General features: G+C 49.7%; 1 protein-coding gene and 1 long non-coding RNA gene across 6 annotated transcripts in view; one reads left to right on the top strand and one right to left on the bottom strand.

Annotated features, from left to right (window-relative positions):
- Positions 1 to 17,627, top strand: part of LOC309638194 — a 30,484-nt gene extending 12,857 nt beyond the window's left edge. The window contains exons 2-3 of the long non-coding RNA XR_014251016.1: positions 12,116 to 12,357; positions 12,945 to 17,627. This is a non-coding gene — a long non-coding RNA (uncharacterized lncRNA). The remainder of the gene's footprint in view (positions 1 to 12,115; positions 12,358 to 12,944) is intronic.
- PHC2 (polyhomeotic homolog 2) overlaps positions 1 to 20,557 on the bottom strand; it is a 102,021-nt gene that overhangs the window by 22,999 nt on the left and 58,465 nt on the right. For 2 of the 5 annotated variants that reach the window (XM_082413759.1, XM_082413758.1), the window contains exons 6-9: positions 19,365 to 19,517; positions 17,925 to 18,237; positions 4,982 to 5,400; positions 4,546 to 4,711 (exon numbers count right to left, since the gene is read on the bottom strand). In XM_082413759.1, coding sequence (XP_082269885.1) covers positions 4,546 to 4,711; positions 4,982 to 5,400; positions 17,925 to 18,237; positions 19,365 to 19,517 — 1,051 coding nt within the window. Of the gene's footprint in view, positions 1 to 64; positions 368 to 4,545; positions 4,712 to 4,981; positions 5,401 to 17,924; positions 18,238 to 19,364; positions 19,518 to 20,557 lie in introns of those variants that run through there. The other 3 variants (XM_082413760.1, XM_082413761.1, XM_082413762.1) reach the window with 3 other exon arrangements.

Genomic DNA, 20,557 nt, shown 5'->3' with positions numbered 1-20,557 from the left:
TGCGACGAGAGCGGGCCGCGGTACCCCTCCTGGCGAGAACCCCTCCCCCGCCACGGGCACTGACCTGTCCAGGGCCCGGCTGGGCCTGGCCGGGCGGGGCCTACGCAACCCCTCGGCCGGGCGCCGCCTCGCGCGGGGTCCCGGGCCCAGGCGGGCCGCCTCCTCTCCGCCGGGAGCCTCCGAGCCGGGGCCCGGGGCTGCCGCGGCGCATCCGACCGTACCGGCCGGGCCGGCGTCCACAAAGGGCGGCGGGGGCGCGAGGCCGGGGCGGGGGTGCGGGCGGCGGCGGATTGCGCGCGCGCGGCGGGCGCTCGAGGGCTGCAGCCGCCGCGGAGACAATGCGGCGCGTCCCGGCAGGGCTCCCGCGGCCGCCTCCGCCGGGGGCGGGGCGAAGCGGGGGCGGGGAATGGGCGCGCGGGGCGGGGCCTAAGGGAGGCGGGGCGCCGGCGCGGAAGCCGGGCCGCGCGCTTCCTTTGTGCGGCCGCGCCGGCCCCGCCCCGCGCCATCCGGAAGGCGCAGGGGGGCTGGCGGCCGGTTAGGAACGTCAGGGCTCGGTTTAGGGAGGCGGGCGCCGCGCCACGCCAATGTCCGCTCTCGCCCGGTCAGAAGTCCCCCGTGCGGTCGTGGACTCCCGCCTGGCCAAGTCGGAGGCAGGAAGAATAACGACTAGCAGTAATTGAGTGCTTAATATGTGTCAAGCCCTGCATGCACGCACTTCCTCTCACTTAGTGTTCACAATAACCCCACAAGTAGTCGTTATCCTCCCCACTGGGAACTGAGGAACAGAGAGGTTAAGTAATGACCAAAGTGACCCAGTTACACCTCCATAAACGGGGCTAATGCCTCCTCTTTAGGCTTACTGTGCAGGCTAACTGAGGGCATTTATACAAATTGCCTGCAGTGCCCGGCACACAGGTGGAGCCCAATAAATGTTACTTCTCTTCCTAAACCACGCTGGATTAAACTGAATTGTCGGGAAAGCACCTTCATTCAGTAGATATACTAGAGCTTGTGAGACTCACAAGGCTCACTGCACCCCCATCCCCCAGCTTTATGCTGAATACTTGCCCCGAATTTCTCTCTCCATGCTTGACTTCTATTTCCAACATTTTCTCATATTCTTACCTTTCTTAGCATTCATATCCCCAACCTTTCCCCTCAGGCCTCATCCCTTTTCCTTTATTTCCACATTTTACATTTATTTTATATTCCCTGATCGTTTACTTTGCTCCCTTTCTCTTTCCCTCATTCCCCCCCCCCCGCCATGTTTCAAATTTTCAAAGTCTTCTTTCATTAATATTCACATTTCCTCCCCCTTTCTCCCTTTGCATTTCTTACACTTAACATTTTGTTCTATGAATGCTTGGCCTCTCTGTCCCCCAAACATGCCCACCCTCCCGCCTCCCTTCCTTTACTTCACTAGTCCCTTCTCCCCAATGCCACACGTCCAGGTCCTACCTATCCTTCAAGGTCTAGACTCAAGAACAGTGGCTGGCAAACTTTTTCTGTGAGAGACCAGATAGTAAATATTTTAGACTTGGCAGGCCATGTGGTCTCTGTTGCAACTACTCAACTCTGCTGTTGCAGCAGGAAAGCAGCCACAGACAACACTACACGAATGAACGTGGCTGTGTCCCAATAAAACTTTATTTATGGACACAGAAATTCGGATTTCGTATAATTTTCATGTATCACAAAATATTCATCTTTTTCTGAGTCTTAAAAAATTTTTTAAATGTAAAAACCATTATTAGCTTGTGGGCTGTACAGAAACTGGTGATGTGATGAATTTGGCCCTCGGGATGTAGTTTGCCAACCCTCGCTCTAGAATAATGCCACTTCCTCCCTACAATCTATCCTGATAATCTCTACTTGGCAGTAACTTCTCTCTCTTACCTTTTAAAGCATTTACCCATAATCTTTCTATGCCATTTATCATATCTTAGTTTTTACTGTATTTTTTTCCTATGCATTTCTCAAGTTTCCCAGAGGACTTTAAGCTCCTTGAAGGTAGGGTACAGACCTTATTTCTCTATGTATTTATTACCTCCCACCCCACAGTGCTTTGCGCAGAGCAGGCATTCAAACATACACAGAATGAATATTTAAATCTTGGGTGGTTGACAATTGTTTCCACTGTGCAAAACTTACTTTCTCATGAGATAGAACCTCAGAAGCAAGATGCTTTGTTATGTGTGTATCATCTAGATTAGATTTCAGAAAGAGATTTTTGAGAGCTTTCTAGACAAGATGAAGAAAGGGAGGCAAATGTCAGTTCATTCAGAGGTTGTTGGATAACAAATACTTGAACAAAGGCTGTTGATTATCACCAACCTGCAGACAGGGGATGTGTCTTCAGTCAGGTCCTATTCAATATTTCTATCAGCAAATTGGTTAAAGACAAAGAAAACACGCTATATAATTTACAGATGGCAAAGTTAAGCAGAGGAGTTAGTATAATGAGTGACAAAATTCAGATATAAAACATTCCTGCCCCACCACTTATTCTTGCTGTGCCTCAGTTTTCTTATCTTTAAAATGGGCATGATAAAAGTTCCTGCTTCAGAGGGTTACTGTCAGGATTAAATGAGGAAATGCATGTAAAGCTGGCAGAGAGGACTCATTAAATGTTAGCTGTTAACTATTACCATTTTCTGGCTAGCCTGGAACTGTGGGCTAAATTCACAAGATAACATTTAACAGATATAATTAATCATGTTTTGGCTCACAATATAAATTGTACAAGTTTGAGATGGAGGAGACCTGAAGTGATAGCAGTCCATGTAAAAAGAAACCACAAAAACAGAGACAGAAACAAAAACCAAACCCAACCCCTCTGGAATTCAGGTGACACAGTGCTCGGTGAACTAAGGGTATCATTCCCCTGGGTCAGGGGAGTTAACGTGGGGCCATAGGTGCAATGTCCTGCTGAAGGCAGGTGAGGGAATTACCCCTGGAGCCAGAATCACGGCGCTGCCCTTTCATAGCTGTGTGACCTGGAGCCTCTTCAAGCTTTTGTTTCCTCCTCTAAATAATGGGGACAATAATATTTATCTCTCAGGGTTATCATGAGTGAGTAAAGGAAAACTTAGAGCAGAACTTGGCACATAGGTGTTCAACGAATTTTAGTTCCTCTCTACTATACCATGCAGATCTCTGTCCTCTGAAGGGCTTATAAAGCTAAGTCTAGGTGCCAACCTAGGGTGACTAGCGGCTTTTTGTATTTGGAATTAATGTGCTTCATTTTGGGGCTCACACTTTAAAGGAATTAGTGGAGAGGTAGAATGTAGCTAGACAAGAACGATCAGCATGGTGGGAATGGGAGGTCTGGATGTGTGATAGGTAGAAAATGAAATAAATCTCAGATATTTAGCCTGAAGATTTTCTCTTTTTTTAATGGGGGAGAGGAAAGAGACATGATAACTGTCTATACACACTGTAGGAGATGGACAATCCACAAGACAGAATCATAGCCAGTGGTGGGAGTTCCAGGAGAGCAGATTTTGGCTTAATTTGAAGAGCAACTTTCTGATAATTAGAGCAATCCTACAGTGGAATGGGCTGCTTTTCAAAATGGTGAGCTCCTTATCGTTGCAAGTTTGCCAAGAGAATGCTGACCTCCTTGCTGTCTTTTAATTTTTCTAATGTTTTTTTCTTCATATTCCTTTGCTTTCCTTTTCCTTGATTCTACCCTCCATTCCTTATAGGACATTTATAACTACTTTGTCCCAAAGTACTTTTCTTCTCATTTCTCCTTCTTCCGTTTCCAAACCCCTTTTCTCTTGGCTCTCCCCACCCGACTCCCAGCACACATTTAGTCCGATGGTGGAACTGCCTCCCTGAGTTGTAGGCAGCCCATGGCCCAGAATGTCTCTGAGATCTGGGCCAAGATTGCTGTGCACACTGGCAGAGAAGGAAAGGAAAGCGAAGGGATCACTGTGAAGGCAGAGGTACTGCTGTGACTCTCTCGTCAGGGTAGGGGGATCAGCAGAGTCTCCTAAAACCCAGGTCTTGGAGAAGCCCGCCTGTCACTGAGCACTCACAGACAGAAGGTGGGGATCCCAGAGCTGAGCACCGTTCCTTCAAAGATGCTTTCCGCGAGCTGAACCCACCCTGAATCCCCTCCTAGCTCCCCCTAGGCATTTCCCTCATCTCTGCACTACGCAGCCACCTTGTCATATTGCCAACTTCAAGAACACCCTCTCATACCAAGCAGAGCAGAGGATTGAGACAACTGGATCCCTGGGTGAACTCTCAACCCGGCATACGGATATGCAGATACATCTGACAGCAATGACAGGCAAGCCTTATCTAGAACTTTCAGTTCTCCTTTTCTTTCTCCTTTATGCCTTCTGGGTCCCCTTTCTTTATCTTTGCTTCATCTTCTCAATCCTCTCTCTGTTTCCACCTACCCAGCTTCTTTCTTGCTTCTTGGGGCTTGGAGTAGTTTCCCTCCCATTCTAGATGCCCAAGTGAGATGTGCCAGGGGGTGGCAAGGAAGGCCAATGCTCTCCCCTCCCCCGAGGGCCCCGCTACACTTCATACCATGAGCTGGGGACTGCTGGATGTTCGGGCTCTTGGGTACAGGCAGGCCACCTGGCATGGCAGTGACGATGGCTTGCTGATGCGGTGATGGGCCAGACCGAGTCTCAGGCCCACTCTTCTCTCCAGGTACAACTTCCTTCCAGTCATCGGGGGTGCACTGCTGGGGCTGTTAAAGGACAGGACAGAGATGATCTTCTCGTGAATTGCCTCTACATTCCTGGACATGTCCCCCGTTTCCATGGAGCTTGGGTAGAAGGCAAGGACATTAAGATTCAGCCAGCCCCAAATTAGGGAGAGGCCCCTTTTCTTTCCTGGAATACTCAGAGAGGACTTCAACACTCAGCCCACCCAGACACACATCCAAATGGGGGCCACGGGATTGCCTGAGCTGTGTCCTCCCACTTTGTTCCCTGGACCTTGGGATCGGCTTACTCACCACTGGCGAAGCAGGCTGCAGTTGTAAGATGACAGCCGAGGCATGCTGGAACCTGTGTTGAGGGGTGTGAGACAGGCCCTCAGGGTATCCATTGTGAGGCCCAACATCTGGTGTGGGAGGGTGACACTGCTGAGCGCTGCCAGGCTTGTGCAGGTTGGCAGCGGGACACTGGAGAGGCAGGGTGGATGGGACTGGGCCTAGCGGCATGGCATGGGCTTCGGGGCCAGGCTGCAGGGCCAGGCTTGGAGGGACCGCGGCCAGCTGGGGGAGGGACGGGGCTTGGAGCACTGGCCGTGATGGCTGGGGCGGCGGCGGCTGTTGTGATGCTTGCTGTTGCTGCTGCTGGATCCCAAACTGGGGCTGCAGGTGCTTTGAGGACGGCTGGGAGAGGAGCTGGTGTGGCTGCAGCTGAGCATAGGCTGAAGAGGGGGAGGCCAGGTTAGGCGGCATGGCTCGGTCTCACCTTCTGCTGTGCCCCCTCCCACATCCACATAAAGAAGGCTTTCCAAACTCGGTGTTCTTGCTTTCATCTCTTTCCTCTTTCACCTAGAGCCTGGCCTGACCATTGCCACGGCCTGGCCTTCTCTCTCTGTTTTCTTGCTTTCTTCCCATGCCGAAACATTGGGCCCTTGGCTGTCCCTCAAAGGCCAATGCAAAGCTCACCTCCTCTGCAAAGCCTTCTTTGATCATTCCAGCGGCTGAGAGAAACACTGGATTCTGCAGTGTTCTATGTTCTCTCTCCTCCATGCCCTTCACTCGCTTTTCTCTGTGCCTGCAACAGGTGCAGTCTCCCATCACCCAGCCCAGCTCTGTAAGGCTGGATCTTATTCACCCTACTGGCTCTGCTCAGGCTGGGCCCCCTCCAGGGAGTGTCGGTTGTACACACGGTCCTCAGGCTCTGGGGGGAGACAGCCTGGGATGGACCACTGGTTCCTTCTGTTACCCAGTGAGGGACCTTGGGCTAGCTGCTTAACCTCTCTAGGCCTCAGCTGCCTTGTCTGAGAACCAGAAACAAAAATAGTTCTTGCCCAGAAAGTTGTAAGGATGAAAGAAGAAAAATGCTGTGCGAATAAAATGAGAGAAAGATGACATTATGTGCACAGCGCAGTGCCTGGCACATGGTCATCGTCAATCATTTAATTCATATATTCAATCAGATAATTAAAATTATTATTTCAGTCTTGGCTTAGGTGCTGAGTATCCTGGGCTCACCTCTACCATAATGACGTGTCTCGCAATGGATTGTAATTGTTTCTTAGCTGTCTTCCCTTCCAGATCATGAACCCCTCGTGATCCGAAACTATCACGTATCTCTTTATCCAGAACCTTGTATGATGCCTAATATTAGATGGGGGCTAAATAAATAAACAAACGTATTGTCCTGAACTGGAATTCATGTGTTGCCATTTGCTGCTGGTCCTTTCTTCTTCCATTTTAACCAGGCTAGCTCTTTGAGGTGAGGATCCTTACACTTTTTAGTTACCCCTCCTGTGTCCAGCTCATGCCTTCTAGACAGAAGGGGTTCAGGAAATTCAGCTCAGCGACTGATTGTCCTCAAGCCGCTCACTCTCTTGTCTAGTGGCATCCAGGCCAGCTTAGCGTGAGGGCTGCTCAGCTGAATCTGTCCTGCCTAAAAGCTGTCCTCTGCAGGGACTCCCACAGCTGGAGGGCCGGCAGAGAGACATTGTGCCCTGCAAAAGCACTGAGGGCCACAGCTGGAAGCTCACAAATGGATTTTTACAACCAAAGGCTCCCAGCCAATGAGGGGAATGCAAATTCTGGGTCCTGAGCTAACATTTAAAAAGGATCCTGTGACACAGGTGCAAAGTAAGCAGATTTCAAACAGAGTTAGGGGAGGTACCTTTTTTCTTAAATTCTGTCCATTTACAAGCAAGTTTCCAACTATCTCATCACAACCCAACACAGAGTTCCAAGCAGAATGCCAATAAGAATGGAAAGGAGAGGACAGAAACGAGGCGGTAAGGAGAAACAAAATGCTCCTTGGTGACCGACTGCTGTAGGCAGAGGAGGGAGTATGGTTGGCCCACGGGCTGTAACCTGGATGACAGGGAAAGATGGGAGGGGGAAACACGGACGGCCATGAGGTTTTGAGAGAAATGTGTGGGGCTTGAGGTGATGGCAGAATGTCCAAATGGAAATTGCCAGCAGGCATTTGGTGATTATGAAATGCCCCTGACCTCACCCTGAGCCTTGTCTCCTAATTTCACCTTAGGAATAGCTCAAACTTAACAGTCAGGCCAAGATTGTTAGTCAGGCAAACTTAATAATCAGGGATTTTGGGGGCTTCCCTGGTGGCGCAGTGGTTGAGAATCTGCCTGCCAATGCAGGAGACACGGGTTCGGGCCCTGGTCTGGGAAGATCCCACATGCCGCGGAGCGGCTAGGCCCGTGAGCCACAACTACTGAGCCTGCGTGTCTGGAGCCTGTGCTCCGCAACAAGAGAGGCCGCGATAGTGAGAGGCCCGCGCACCGCGATGAAGAGTGGCCCCCGCTTGCCGCAACTAGAGAAAGCCCTCGCACAGAAGCGAAGACCCAACTCAGCCATAAATAAATAAATAAATAAATAAAATTAAAAAAAAAATCAGGGATTTTTAAGATGACCATTGTTAAGACACTGGACAGATACCGCAGAGGCCATGAAATGCCTGGCTAGTCTCTAGAGGCTAAAAAGATCTGCAGAATGATGGGCAGCGTCACTGAAGACACAAGTAAAACTTGTTCTCCCGTATTACAAAACCATGAATTCCTGCCGGGGGACAGAGTCCCTCTAGGGACTGCCGGTCTGAGCTGAGAGCTGGGGATGGTGCAGCTCAGAGAGGCTAGGAGGGTCGGAGGCTTGTCCCGCTACCCACTGGCTGTGTGGCCTGAGACAGGTCCTTTTCCTTCCCAGGGCTTCGGGGTTTTAACTGTGAGACAAGAGGTTTGGACTAGCAATCATACAATCTGATGGGGGTGGCTATCATAGGAAAAGAGTTTAAAATTCAGGATTTATAAGGTGGAAAAGGGAAGGTTAGAGAAGAAGGGTCTAGATCTGTAGAGTATAAAGAGTGTAGTTAGGTGCAGTACACCTTTGTTTACCAAGATTGGGAGAGGCAACTGTTGGCTTCGCGGCCCTCGATCCGGGGGCCTCCTCTCTGTCCCACTCTCTCCCCGACCCCGTGCTGCTTGTGGAAACCCTAAGGCCATTGTTTTAGAACAAATGATGCTAGTATATGACAAGGCTGGAAACAAAGTTCATGATGGCTTAGATAAGTTCATAGATCAAAGACCCCAGGGTATTTTGAGGGGAGTGTACATCCTTAACCTTTCAAGGTTAATAAAAAGCCAAGACCGTGATTTAACTCAAGCATTATCCTGGGTCAAATTCCTTTCATTTAAAGGGTTGTAATAGCTTTCTAATTGGTCTGATTCCAGTTTCTTCTCTCTATAATCCGCATTGTAGATAGATCACAAATTAATCTTCCTAGTGCACAGATCTGATCCCTGATTAAAAGCCATCAGGGACTCTCCTTTGTCTGAGGTTGTCTAAAGATCCTGACATTCAAGATCTTCTTACAACATAAACTAACCTTTCAATTTTATTATTTCTTTGATCTAAGCAATCTTTTCTGTCCACTGTCCCCTGTACGGAAGTTTGTGCCTTGTCTCATACTGTCTAGAGTGCCATAAATCAAATTCTCATCATCCCTGACCTCCTGTGGGAGGCTGGGCAAGTCACTGGACCTCCCTGGACCTCTGTGCCATCATCTTTAAAGTGGGAGTAACGATGATACCTATACCTCATAGTTATCTCAGTAAATGACTTATCTCCCCTTGACAGGCAGAATTTAGGATTTGTTTCCTCCAAAGTACCTGGAATTTAGTAGATGCTCAATCAGTATTGCTGAATGAATGAATGAATGCATGAATGACAACACGGTGGGACTCCAGCTTGTTTGTCCCGCAGAACTTTTCCTCTTCAGAGTCAGAATATGGATGAAATGGGGGTAACCCCACAGGCCATTTTGGTTTTATCAGCACTCTGGGTTATTGAAGCCTCTCCTCCTGTCCAACCTCTGCTCACCACCTTCCTGCCCTCACCTTCACCCACCCTAACTTCTCTGCTCATTGTCTGTACAACATCACTTCCCCCGTGCCTTTCTGGCTTTGATTTCAGTGCTTCCATTTTCTGGAATGCCCTCCTTCCACTTCAGTGATCTCAGTAAAACATAAGCTTCTTTGGCCCAGGCTCAGCTCGTGTTTTCTCTCTTTGCCTTAACCCTCAATTATGGGTTTTCCCTCAGAAGTCCTGAACACTTTATTGTTTGTTTCTTTGATTCATTTATGATTTAACATGTGCTATCTTGTATATGTATTTCATTGATTCTTAAAAATCGATTCTTTCCCCCCCACCTCCACTTTAACATCTTTTGAATTGGGATGCATATTACAGTTGATGATGTTGGTTTAATTGGTAGTGCTTTTCTTAGAGTTAAAAAAATAATGGGGGCTTCCCTGGTGGCGCAGTGGTTGAGAATCTGCTTGCCAATGCTGGGGACACGGGTTCGAGCCCTGGTCTGGGAAGATCCCATATGCCGCGGAGCAACTAGGCCCGTGAGCCACAACTACTGAGCCTGCGCGTCTGGAGCCTGTGCTCCGCAACAAGAGAGGCCGCGACAGTGAGAGGCCCGCGCACCGCGGTGAAGAGTGGCCCCTGCTCGCCACAACTAGAGAAAGCCCTCGCAGAAACGAAGACCCAACACAGCCAAAAATAAATAAATAAAATAAATAAATTAAAAATAATGGTGTGTCTTATAATCAGTGGTGTCTTAAACTGGAATACTTTTATGCTTTTATGTGTTTATTTCCTATCTATCCGACCAGACTATATGCTTTTTGAGTTAAAGACTTGTTTTATGTTTTTTTTTTAAACTTAAAAGATGTGCTTTAATGGAACTAGGTTTTTAATGTTTCTTTTCCCTTCCACATTGTCCAACATAATAAGCTACATCTGTGGATGCTTAGCAACTGTCTGCTGCCAATCCTGGTGAGATGGATGGATTCTCCTCCCTCGCCCACGCCCTCCCAGCTCAGCGTGGGGTGGTGAAGGTGGGCACTTCCCACTGAAGCCACAATGCCAGAGGAGGCCTCATCCCTCTTCGCTACAGCTAGGATGGGGCATACGGTTTATGAAATATGAATGCACAGAAATCACTCTGGACCTTTATTTTTTCCTACAGTCCAGTAGCTTCATTTCTCGCTTGTACCTATTTTGGCTGCCCCATCCCCTGCAGCTGGAAAGCTCACTGCTTCTAAGGAACAAAGGGTTGGTTCCATGGGACCTCAGCCACAGCTTTGGAAGGCCTCATCAGCCCTTTCTGTCAGGGAGCAGAGGAGGGGCAGGCCTAGGGCCTCAACAAATTAGGGCCCAGTTAAAAGGAGAGACTCCAGCCAATGCTCACCTTCCCATCTGGTGCTCTAACCTTGATGGCCTCCTTAGAATCTGAAGAGACCAATTCACTGTTCCCCAAACAGTTGGTTGTTAGCAATAAGAGGATTAAGGCCCCCATGCAGGAGGGCTGGCTGTGACCGCCTACTGGCACGCCCCCTTCGCTGCATCCACTGCCAGAACTTGTGATCAGTAATGGATCTCGATTGATCCCAAGTCTTCACAGATGCAGGAAACAGCTCACTGTCCAGAAATGCTGGGACTCTTGTCTCAAAGTACATGGGGGCTGCAAGCATCCCAGTTGTAGGCTGGAGGTTTGCTCAAACACTTATTTTTCTCTGATCTGCAATACTTGACTAGAGTTTGGAGTTACCTGGACCATGGGTGAGAGGAGGGTGCCTGTGAGAGAGGAATGGCATAACTTTTTACAACCCACTACTCTTCAAGGTTTAGAGAGTTAAGTGAAGAGATACTTTCAACCATTCATTCACTCAACAAACATTACTAAGCACCTACTATAGACCAAGTACCATGTTTGGTGCTGGCTAAAACATGGTTCCTAGAATAGGTTACAGTTTGGTCAAAGAGATAGCTGGAAAACAGACACTCTCGGTATAACCTGGTAAATGTTATGACAGGAGATAAGCACAGACTACTGAGAACACAGAAAAGGGGATTCAGCTTGGGAAGGAAAACAGAGAAGGCTTCCCAGAGGAAGTAAGTGTTTAGCATGACTCAGAGTTCAGAAGATGCTGAAAGGAAGAGCACGTGGGAAGACTTGGAGGCATTGTGCACCCCGGTGCTTTCAAGGACCCACAGGGCATCCTGTACAGCTGAACCCGGGACGACTATGCAGGAGTAGCCAGAGAAGAGGCAAAATGATGGGTGGGTCTAAATGATGCCAGCACTCTCCAGAGGCTGCTCATCTCCAAAGATGTCTCATGTGATCAGGCCTCGGGGAGTGACTGAGATTGAGGTTGACTCTAGAGGTCAGAGTCCCACATGCACATAACTAGACAAGAAAGCTCCTTTTAGGAAAACCGAAAGCAACAGCCACGTGAATTTTCCCGGATGCAGTCCTTCCAGGCTGAGGGGTAGGAGGAATAGGAGAGGGGAAATGGAGCTAAGGGAATTTCCCCATAAGACGAAACAAGTTTACAAGAACAGGGTTGCTGACCTCAGGGGCACTCTATGGTGGGCTGTCTATGCCTTAATATCTTATAGACCTGCTCTGCAACTACCTGGCAAAACCACCACATATCCTCTGTGAGCAGGATTCCTTATAAGGCAGCTTGCAGCATTAGAAAAGAAACTACCCACCCTTGGTAGAGGGATGAGAATACAGCATAAGTGGCTAAAGGTGTCGGTTTTAGAGTCAGACAGATCTGGTTTGAATCTTGGTTCTGCCACCTACAGGCTGTGCAACTTAAGACAAATTGTTTAACCTCTCTGAATCTTGACTTCCTGTTCTGCAAATGGTGATATACACTTCATAGAGTAGTCATTAGTATCAAATGGAATATTATGCTTCAACCACAAAGAGGAGAGGTTCCCTGCCTTTGTTCATACTGAGAAGATGCACAATAAGTGGTAGCTATTCTTAAAATACTACCTGCTATTTGTATATTGTTTTGAACTTCTCAAAGCATTCTCGTAATTTGAGTCTCATTTATTCCTTACAATCAGCCTCTGAAGCAAATGGGCGGTATCCCCACTTTACAAGCAAGGAGAGAGAGTTGTTTCCGAGAGACTTCCACAGTGCAGCAAGTTCCGGGGAAGTTGGCTTCACCTGACAGATGAGGCATCGTGCCTTATATCTCACAAATGCTCAAAAAATGCTGACGGGCGAGTGAATGGCGCAGTCAGCGAGCTCAAGTTGAAATGGCAGGCCTTCAAGTGTTAGTTGGGGACTGTTGAGAACTTTGGAGGTAATCTTGGAGGGGTGGACAACGAAGGGGGTGTGTTATGCCAGAAGGTGGGGAGGTAGAAGGTCTATGTGGGTCAAATAAGTTACAAAGGTGGGCGGGGGGAAGTGGGGAAGGCGAGGCAGAGGATCTATGCGAGGGAGCTGGGAGTGATGAGAGTGGTTCAAGGGGCAATTGGGGGGTCTTGAAGGCTCCCAGCCCAGAGTCAGAGTCAGTCAGTCAGAAGTCATTAATGTGCTGATTATTGAATCCCTCCTGTGACTGACAGAGTAGGAAATAAAGACCCAGTGAAGGTTTCTAAACAAGAAAGGAGTCTCTGAGGAAGGCGATTCTGGCAGCTATGAGCAGGATGTTCTGGTGGTCAGTTAAGCCTCGTATGGTCAGCAGGCCTTAAGCAAAGCCGGGAGCCGACACGTAGGAAATGTGGTCAGAGCCTGGTGATAAACTGGGCGGTGATGGAGGGTGGGAATAAGGAGGGAAAGGGAACGGATATCTACTGTGAGCCTACTCGGTAGATATCTGATCACTTCTGCAGGCCATCTCATCCATTTTTACAGTCTGTTGTAAATATAACCATCTTTGTTTTACAGATGAAGAAATCGAGATTTACAGAGATTAAGTAACTTGATGACGGTCATAAACCTAGTAAGTGATGAAGCTGGGGTCTGAAACCACGTCTAACTCCGAAGTCTCTGCTTTTCCCATGATAACACCCTGCCTCTCCGATGAAGGAAAATGAAGTCAAAACAACCCTGAGATTGTAAGTCTGAGTCTAGGAATACCTGATGATTGTGGACAGCAGCCAGGAACCGGGAAAGGGGGACCTTTCTGAAGAGGAAGACTTCCGGGTTTTTGTTTTTGTTTTATGAATCTCCAAATTTTAAAAATCTGTATGCCGGTGGGGTGATATCCACGTGGGCGTATCCTATAGACAGTTGGAAATCTCTGGGGAGAGGGGAGGAGGACAGGGACGGACACGCATTGAGAAGTCATCTGTGGACAGGTGGCAGGTGTCTGAAAACGTAGGTGTTGAAGTCAAACACAAGGGGGATGGACAGAGTGTTTTGGGAGTCCCACACCTAATGGCAGTGGGGCCAGGGAAAAGCAAGGGGCAGCAGGGCCACCTACACACACAGATGGTCACAGGCACACGTGGCCGCTCTGGGCATAGTGCCTCCCAGTGCCAGCTGAGATAATCCCCCTTCAGTTCTGTTCTGGAAACGTACTCATTTTTCAAGGCACGACTCAAATTTCCACAACCCCTCTTAGACTATACACTTGTTCAACTCTAACACCCATATGGTTGGCATCACGTTTGGCACCTAATAGGTGCTAAATGAATATTTGTTGAGCTGAATTGAACAATTAAAGAGTGAAAAGCTATATGGAGATGGTAGTTAATTATTTTTTTCTGAGCCCTATCTTCTTAATTTGTGAGATGAATAATTATTGCTAGGATTAAATGAAGTATGTAGGTTAGGCATTTAGTACAGTGCCTGGAACATGGTTGTTCATTAACTGGTAATAATTATTATTACTGGCAGCAACCATGGAAGTAACATAACAGGAGCTTGGGGTGAAGGATTTCAGGAAAGAAGGAATGCTCAACAGTTCCAAGGAACACAGTCTGCTTCTTCTCTCTCTCTCTCTCTCTCACACACACACACACACACACACACACACACACACACCCATGGTGAGAAATGTTCAGCAAAATATAAAACTCCTCCTCTGATATCTGCTGGCTTTTCCCCCCTAGTATAAGGAGGAGATGGTTAGTAATCTAAATCTGATCCTACAGTGGATAAATGAAATGACTTTCATGGCTGGCTGCATGATTTTAACATCAAAATTGTAGGGGATCTGATTCCAGCTAGATAACAGGCCCACATGTGTGTTTTGGTTTCTGCTGGATTCTCTAAGTAAAAGTGCATCTACCCTACAGTTTGGCAGCTGCTTTGGGAGGGAAATATGGTACCCAAGAGTCCTGGAATCAGCACCCATCACATTGTCCCGCCTATCACAGACAGAATCACCACTCCCCGACACAAAACCCTCTCTGTGATAAAACAAAGCCGCTGTGTGGCAGGCCTTCCCAACAGTGAATTCTCTCTCCTTCCAGAGACCTGAGGAGGGACCAAGAGACACAACAAAGACCTGGCATCTGGAGCACAATTGTGTGAAAAGGGCCCAGGCTTTTCAGTTCTCTTTTATCACAGCATCTCCCTCCTGGTCAGCCACTTTCTCCTCACCTTTGAGCCTGCATGTGCATCCAAGGCCTTGAGTTTAGCCCCTAGAATGAGGGCTCCAAGAACCAAGCCTCCTATCAGGAGCTGTGGCCCAGCTCCCCCAGGTCTTGGCGCCTCTGGAAGCCAGGCCCATGGGACCTTGCAGCCTGCGCCTCTTCTGCCCTCCTGGTTGGGTCCTCAGATCACCAAGAAGCCCAACCTCTCTGCTCTGCTTTCCGCCTCCTACTCCCCTCCCCCACCCACCAACCCACGCCTTTTCAGGGCATAAGGGACCTTTTCTATTTGCGGAGCCTAAAGAAGCCCGTTGCCAAGGTGACAGGAGCAGGAACAGCAGGGAGCTTGCCATGGGGGAGGGGCTTTGCCCCCAAACAGCTGTCAGTGGGAGCAGTCCCAGCTGGGACTAGAGCGTTTGCCTGCTCTGGGAGGAAAGAGCCCCCAGGAGAACGCAGTCCTGTCTGCCCTCCTCCCAGCACTGCCTCCGCCACAAGTCTCCACTGGTTACTTTCCCTGGGGGCAGCCAGCCAGCCAGCTCAAAAAAGGCTCCAATAGCAAAAACCTGCCACTCTGCTCCCCATCCCTCTCTCTCTCTATCACACACACACACACACACACACACACACACACACACGCATGCGCACACACTCTGATCCCTCCGTTCATTTGCAGTCCGTTGGCTGGGCAGGAGGCCAGAAGTTTCCTCCTCGCTGGGGAACTGTGGCACCCAAGGCAGGTGCTGCTCCAGGCCGCCCCCCATCAGGTCAGGAGGATTATTTCAGCCTTTTTTTGTTCTAGAGGCCCTGAGAGGGTCTGCCGCATCTTAAACGTCCCTGCTGCCTTCCGTTTGGGCGGTGGGGGTGAGGAGTGGAAGAGGAAGGGGTGGGAGAGGAAGGGAAGAACAGGAGGGGATGGTGGGAGACAGGAACAATGCAAAGCCTACTGATTTGTCTCACTGGGGAGACGGTCTTTGTGGTCTGCAGCTCACAGCTGCTCCGTAGAAAGTTCTGGGGAACCACTGGTCTCTGTACTGCCTATAGCCACATGCTGTTAAGTCTCAGGCCACACCTGGGGCCCTGGACCTCAGTCTGTAACTCACGGGCCTTCCCCTTTACCAGGCTCAAGAGAAGAGAGCCCTTCACTAGACTCTGTAAAACCCAGAACAGTCTTAGAACGGTCAGGCTCTTTGAGCTCTGGGTCAGGAATAAGAAAGGCCTAGGAAGCCCCACTGTAAGAACTGAGAGAGGCAAATGTGGCTTGATGATTAAGAACACAGGATCTGACTCAGCCAGACAAGGAATTGGTTTCCAGTTCTGCCATGTAATACTGGTGTGACCTTGAGTGACACTTATAGTAAGTTCTTGGGTAACCGCTTTGAGCTTCAGTTTTCTCATCTGTTAAATGGATAAAAGCATCTACCTTACAGGGTTCTTTTGAAGGTCAAAAGAGGTGAGGTACATAAAAAAGCCCAGCATATTATCTAGTCTACATCAGAGGTTTTTATCAGGGCTGGTCCCCTTTCTGTCCAGTTTTCTTGAGGCCCCAGGGTTGCCTAGGAGCCTTAGGAAGAACCCTAAGGACTGGTCTTTCCTTTGAAGGGTCCTTAGAATCTGGGGGGCTGGCTTAGATCTAAGGAGAGGTTACATTTTGGCCTGGGCAGAAATGGGGTTCTCAGGAAGTCCTGAAGCCCGGATGTTGCTCTAGGGTTTGTAGGTTGCAGGGGAAGGTAGAAGAAATGTTAATTTGGGCTCCTTGCTCTAGTCTCAGCTGCTATCAGCTCAGGGTAAGACCCTCCAGACTTTACCCTCTGAGCCTCCATTTCTTTCTTCATAAAAGGAAGAGGCTAGACTAGTCTCTGGAGAAAGCAATGCTGGACAGGGCGAAACGCCTGGAGCCACGGGGCAGTCAGGCCTCTGCAGGGAGGTGCCTGCCTCAGCTCGGAGTGACCACTGGAGGCTGAGACCACATCTGTCCTTGAAGCCTCAAAAGGGTGAATAAAGGACTTGAATTCAGATTCTCCCCAGCTCGCCTCCCACTGTCTGTCTAGAATACCTTCCCCTCCTCTGTCTGTTGGGGAAATGACTCCTGCTTCAATACTCAGTGCCATTTCCTTGGAGGGACAGCATCTCTGACCCCTCCTGTCTGGCACTGAGGTGCCCACCTGGGCCCACACTTACCTTATACTTACTCCTACAATGGTATTTATGAAATTGAATGGATTTGCTTATATATCTGGCTCCCTCCTTTTGACTGCACACTCCTTTAGGTAAGAAATCACATTTTGACCATCTTGGTTATTTTAGTAACAAGCATAAAGTAGGTTCTCAAGAAAAAAAAATGCAGGTTAGATTGGATGGTAAAATAGTCTGGATGAGGACAGAGGGTTAGTGGTTATTTCAGGGATGTGACCAGGGTGAGTTTCTCTTTAATGCAAAGCCACGTGGTCCACCACTACATTTCTGTGCTGTAACAGCTTGGTCTTGTTCCCGAGACTGATAAGTCTGGCTTCTGGGGCTCTTGGCAGATTTTCTCATTAAAGATTGCCTACAATAGGCAGCACTGGGAGAATGTTAGCAGGCAGGGAAAGAGTCTAGCCACAGGGAATACTGATTCATCCCCTTCACAGAATCTGCCTCACAAGTAATCTGCTGGATTATTACTTTTTTAATCTGAAAGATTTATTCTCAAGTGTCACCGTCACCAGCAAGCCTTTCTCGGCTCCTCTCCGCCAGGCTATATAGTGCCTCTGTGATCACATCTATTACAGTACTTATCACCCTATATTGCATTGTACTTGTCTGTCTCTCCAGACTGTGCCCTCCTGGGAGGGCAGGGCCCACACCTTATTTATCTCTGCACACCCAGAACTGGCAACATAACTGGCGAATATTAGTCAACAAATGTCTGTTGAATGATGAGAAAATAAGATTCCCACTTCTCTTCATCTCCCTGTGGGACTCTTACATGCCTTTGGCTAGCCCCTGTCCTTTTGGCTGACCCTTAGAGAATTTCAAAATAGTCTAACTGCCAAACCTCCACTCTCAAAGTGAAGAGCTATGATTGTGTACCCTGAGAATCACCATGATGCCCATTGTGAAGAAGGTCTCGTTTATTCCCACTGATGTGGCTTCCTTCTTTAAAGCTAGGCTGGAAGCCTAAAACAGAATCTGGAGCTGATGAACATCTCAAGACTGTAGGAGGGGAAAAAGAGACACGTGGCTGACATCTTAGCATGTCCATGGGAAAAAGGAAAGTTTGAAAGTTTCCCCCTGACCCATAGTCCTTCTGAGTTTTCTGGGATAGGATCCTTCTTCCTGGAGCCCTTACCTGGTGCAATGAGGGGGTGGGTTGCCACAGCAGGTACCATTCGGCTGAGCCCAGCCCGACCCTCCAAGCTCCCTGGCACACTGCTGTTGCCATCTCCTTTCTTGAGTGGCTCCGTCACACTGTCAGTTATGCCAGGCTTGGCACCTGCGGGGGAGCCCTGAGCAGTGTTTCTGCCTTGTGATGGGGTAGGCAGAGGCTGGCTACCACCCGGCGTGGGCTTCAGGGCCAAGCTGGGCAGGACAGGCTGAGTGGGGGTAGGGCCCGAGGCTGCTGCAGTTGGTGTCTGCTGTGTTCGGAGGGTCAAGTTCTGTACCTGGAAAAGAGGGGTCTGTAGGAGTCCAGAGAATGTGGGTAGGAGCAATGCCGACACACAATTCACACAGGGGAGGAGTTAGGGATGGATCCACCAATGGCTGAACAGGAGAGTGGGTTGTTAAAATCAGAAAGAAAGAGAGAGAGAGAACGAGACAGGGGCTGAAAGAGGAACCAGGAGCAGAGTTTCTAAAGGGGACAGAAAGAGTGCTAGTGATTGGATTCATCAGCAGAAGAAGCTAAATTCTGAGCAGGGATGTCTGCCCCTCCTGGGGCAGGGGCAGGCCCAGGCAGGGAGGCCGGGCTGTCTCTCCCTTCTGTTACCTCCCCTCCTCCCCCAAACTATCAGGATGGGCTGCACACCACTTAGAAAGAATTCCCAGATACAGCGGGGCACGGGGCTTCCCACACTGGAAAAGGCCAGGGCAAAAGTGAAAGTTAATCGACCAGTAAGGTCCCCCAGGCCAAGGATTATCCTGTCCTCAGGATCAGGTTTACGCCAGGATGGGCCTGCTTCCTCAACCTGGTCCCTGGTGCCCTCTGCTGGACACACGGAGGCTGTGCCAGACTCACATCTGACAAATCTGATAACCTTGCTACCAGGTGGGTCCTCCCGGTCTGTAGCTGGGGATGGTTCCTCTCCCCTGCAGCCCACAGAATCTTTACAGCCACTGCAGTGTCTGGGTACTCCCAGCAGAAGGAAGGGACCCAGGACTCATCTTTGCTCCCTCTTCCATGCAATTTTTGCTGATTCCTAGAGGTGCTAGCATGTGTAACCAGAGTGGAATTTTCCTCTTAAGAGGCAACAACAACAGAAGTTATCCTGGGGAGGGTGTAAGGTAAAAAGGTAGAGATGACCACCGTTGTTGGCACTCACGGCGTGCTGCTGACTCCTGCTCTGTGTTCGGGACTCGAAGCAGAGTCAAGAGTGGCCGAAACCTTCTCAGCGGTGAATTAAGGAGCAAGTCTAGGAGCATTGGGACGCCCTGTCTCCCACCTGCTTTCCCAGAACATCCCAAACTTTCCAGACATTCAAAGCTCCTCCAGGGCTCGGGCCCACACCCATTATCAGTGCCCCTCTACGGGGGTGCCCACCCCCCTGCCCTCCCACAAGCATGGAGTCCTCACCTGGGCGGGGGTGGGGGGCCGGGCGGGGGAGCCAGTGCCGAGCTCAGGCTGCACAGTAGCGACGGTGGCCGTGGGCGTGAAGATGAGCTGAGGGGACAAAGGAACAGTGCCGCCTAGGCTCCTAGCTACCTGCACCAGGTTACCTGGCTGGGCCTGGAATCACAGGAAACAGCCGCCTTTTACCTGCCCAATGTGGGCTCAGCCACAGGACACAACAGTTTAGCCAGGGAGTGGACTAGGGAAGCAGGGAGGCACGAAAGGGAAAGAGTCCAAGGGGATCTCCCAAAAATCTCAAGAGGCTCGGCGTGGTCTGACCCGGGCCGGGCAGTGAAGGGCCAGGGGTGGGGGGCCATTCTGGGGCTGCACCTAAGACAAGTTTACTTCAGAAGGATCTGTAAAGAGCTCACCCCAGAGGGACCAACAATCGCAGGACACCCTCAAGTCCCTCTCTGCAGCATCCCGGGGAGCAGGGCCCCTGTGCTGAGACAGATGCCCTAGGGACCATGTTCTAAATCTAACCTGCTCTGGACTCCAGGTCTGGGTCAGAACAGGACTCTCCACCAGAAGAGATCAAATTAGATGCATTCTTTTGGCCATTTTTTAGTCAAATTCAGATTAGGCTGTGTGTGTGTTTGTGTATGTGTGTGTATTTATGTGTGTGTGTTTGTGTATGTGTGTGTATTTATGTGTTTGTGTGTGTGTGTGTGTATTTATGTGTGTGTGTTTGTGTATGTGTGTGTATTTATGTGTTTGTGTGTGTGTGTGTGTATTTATGTGTTTGTGTGTGTGTGTACGTGCGTGTGCAGAGACAACAGCGGTAGAGGAACCAGAGCACCCAGAGCCGTACTCGTGTCTGCATCTCCTTCCGTGGAGCGCTGGGACTGAGGGTCTCTGCGTGACACCCCCGCCCCTGCGAGTCTAGCTCAGTGTCCGAGGGGGCATGCGGCGTCTGACAGCGTGTCTGCTCCTCTGAGCGCGAGTACCCCACTTTGGGCAGGGACATGGCCAGGCTGCAGGGCTCCAGTGGGGGCAGTTAAGTAGGACAAGGGTCAGGGTAAACTGAAGACAGAGCAGGTTTGGGCGGTGTCACATGGGCTGCCCGGCCCCCTGGAGAAGTGGAAGTCTAGTCCACACGTGTGTCTAACGGGCTGTTCCCCGGGAGTGGAGCTGCACCTCAATGAGCTCAGAGTCAA

Source organism: Balaenoptera physalus, assembly GCF_965194825.1.
Source record: "Balaenoptera physalus genome assembly, chromosome: 1".
Classification (NCBI taxonomy): domain Eukaryota; kingdom Metazoa; phylum Chordata; class Mammalia; order Artiodactyla; family Balaenopteridae; genus Balaenoptera; species Balaenoptera physalus.
Note: the sequence above shows the minus strand (reverse complement) of the source record. Positions and strands in the feature narration are given on the sequence as shown.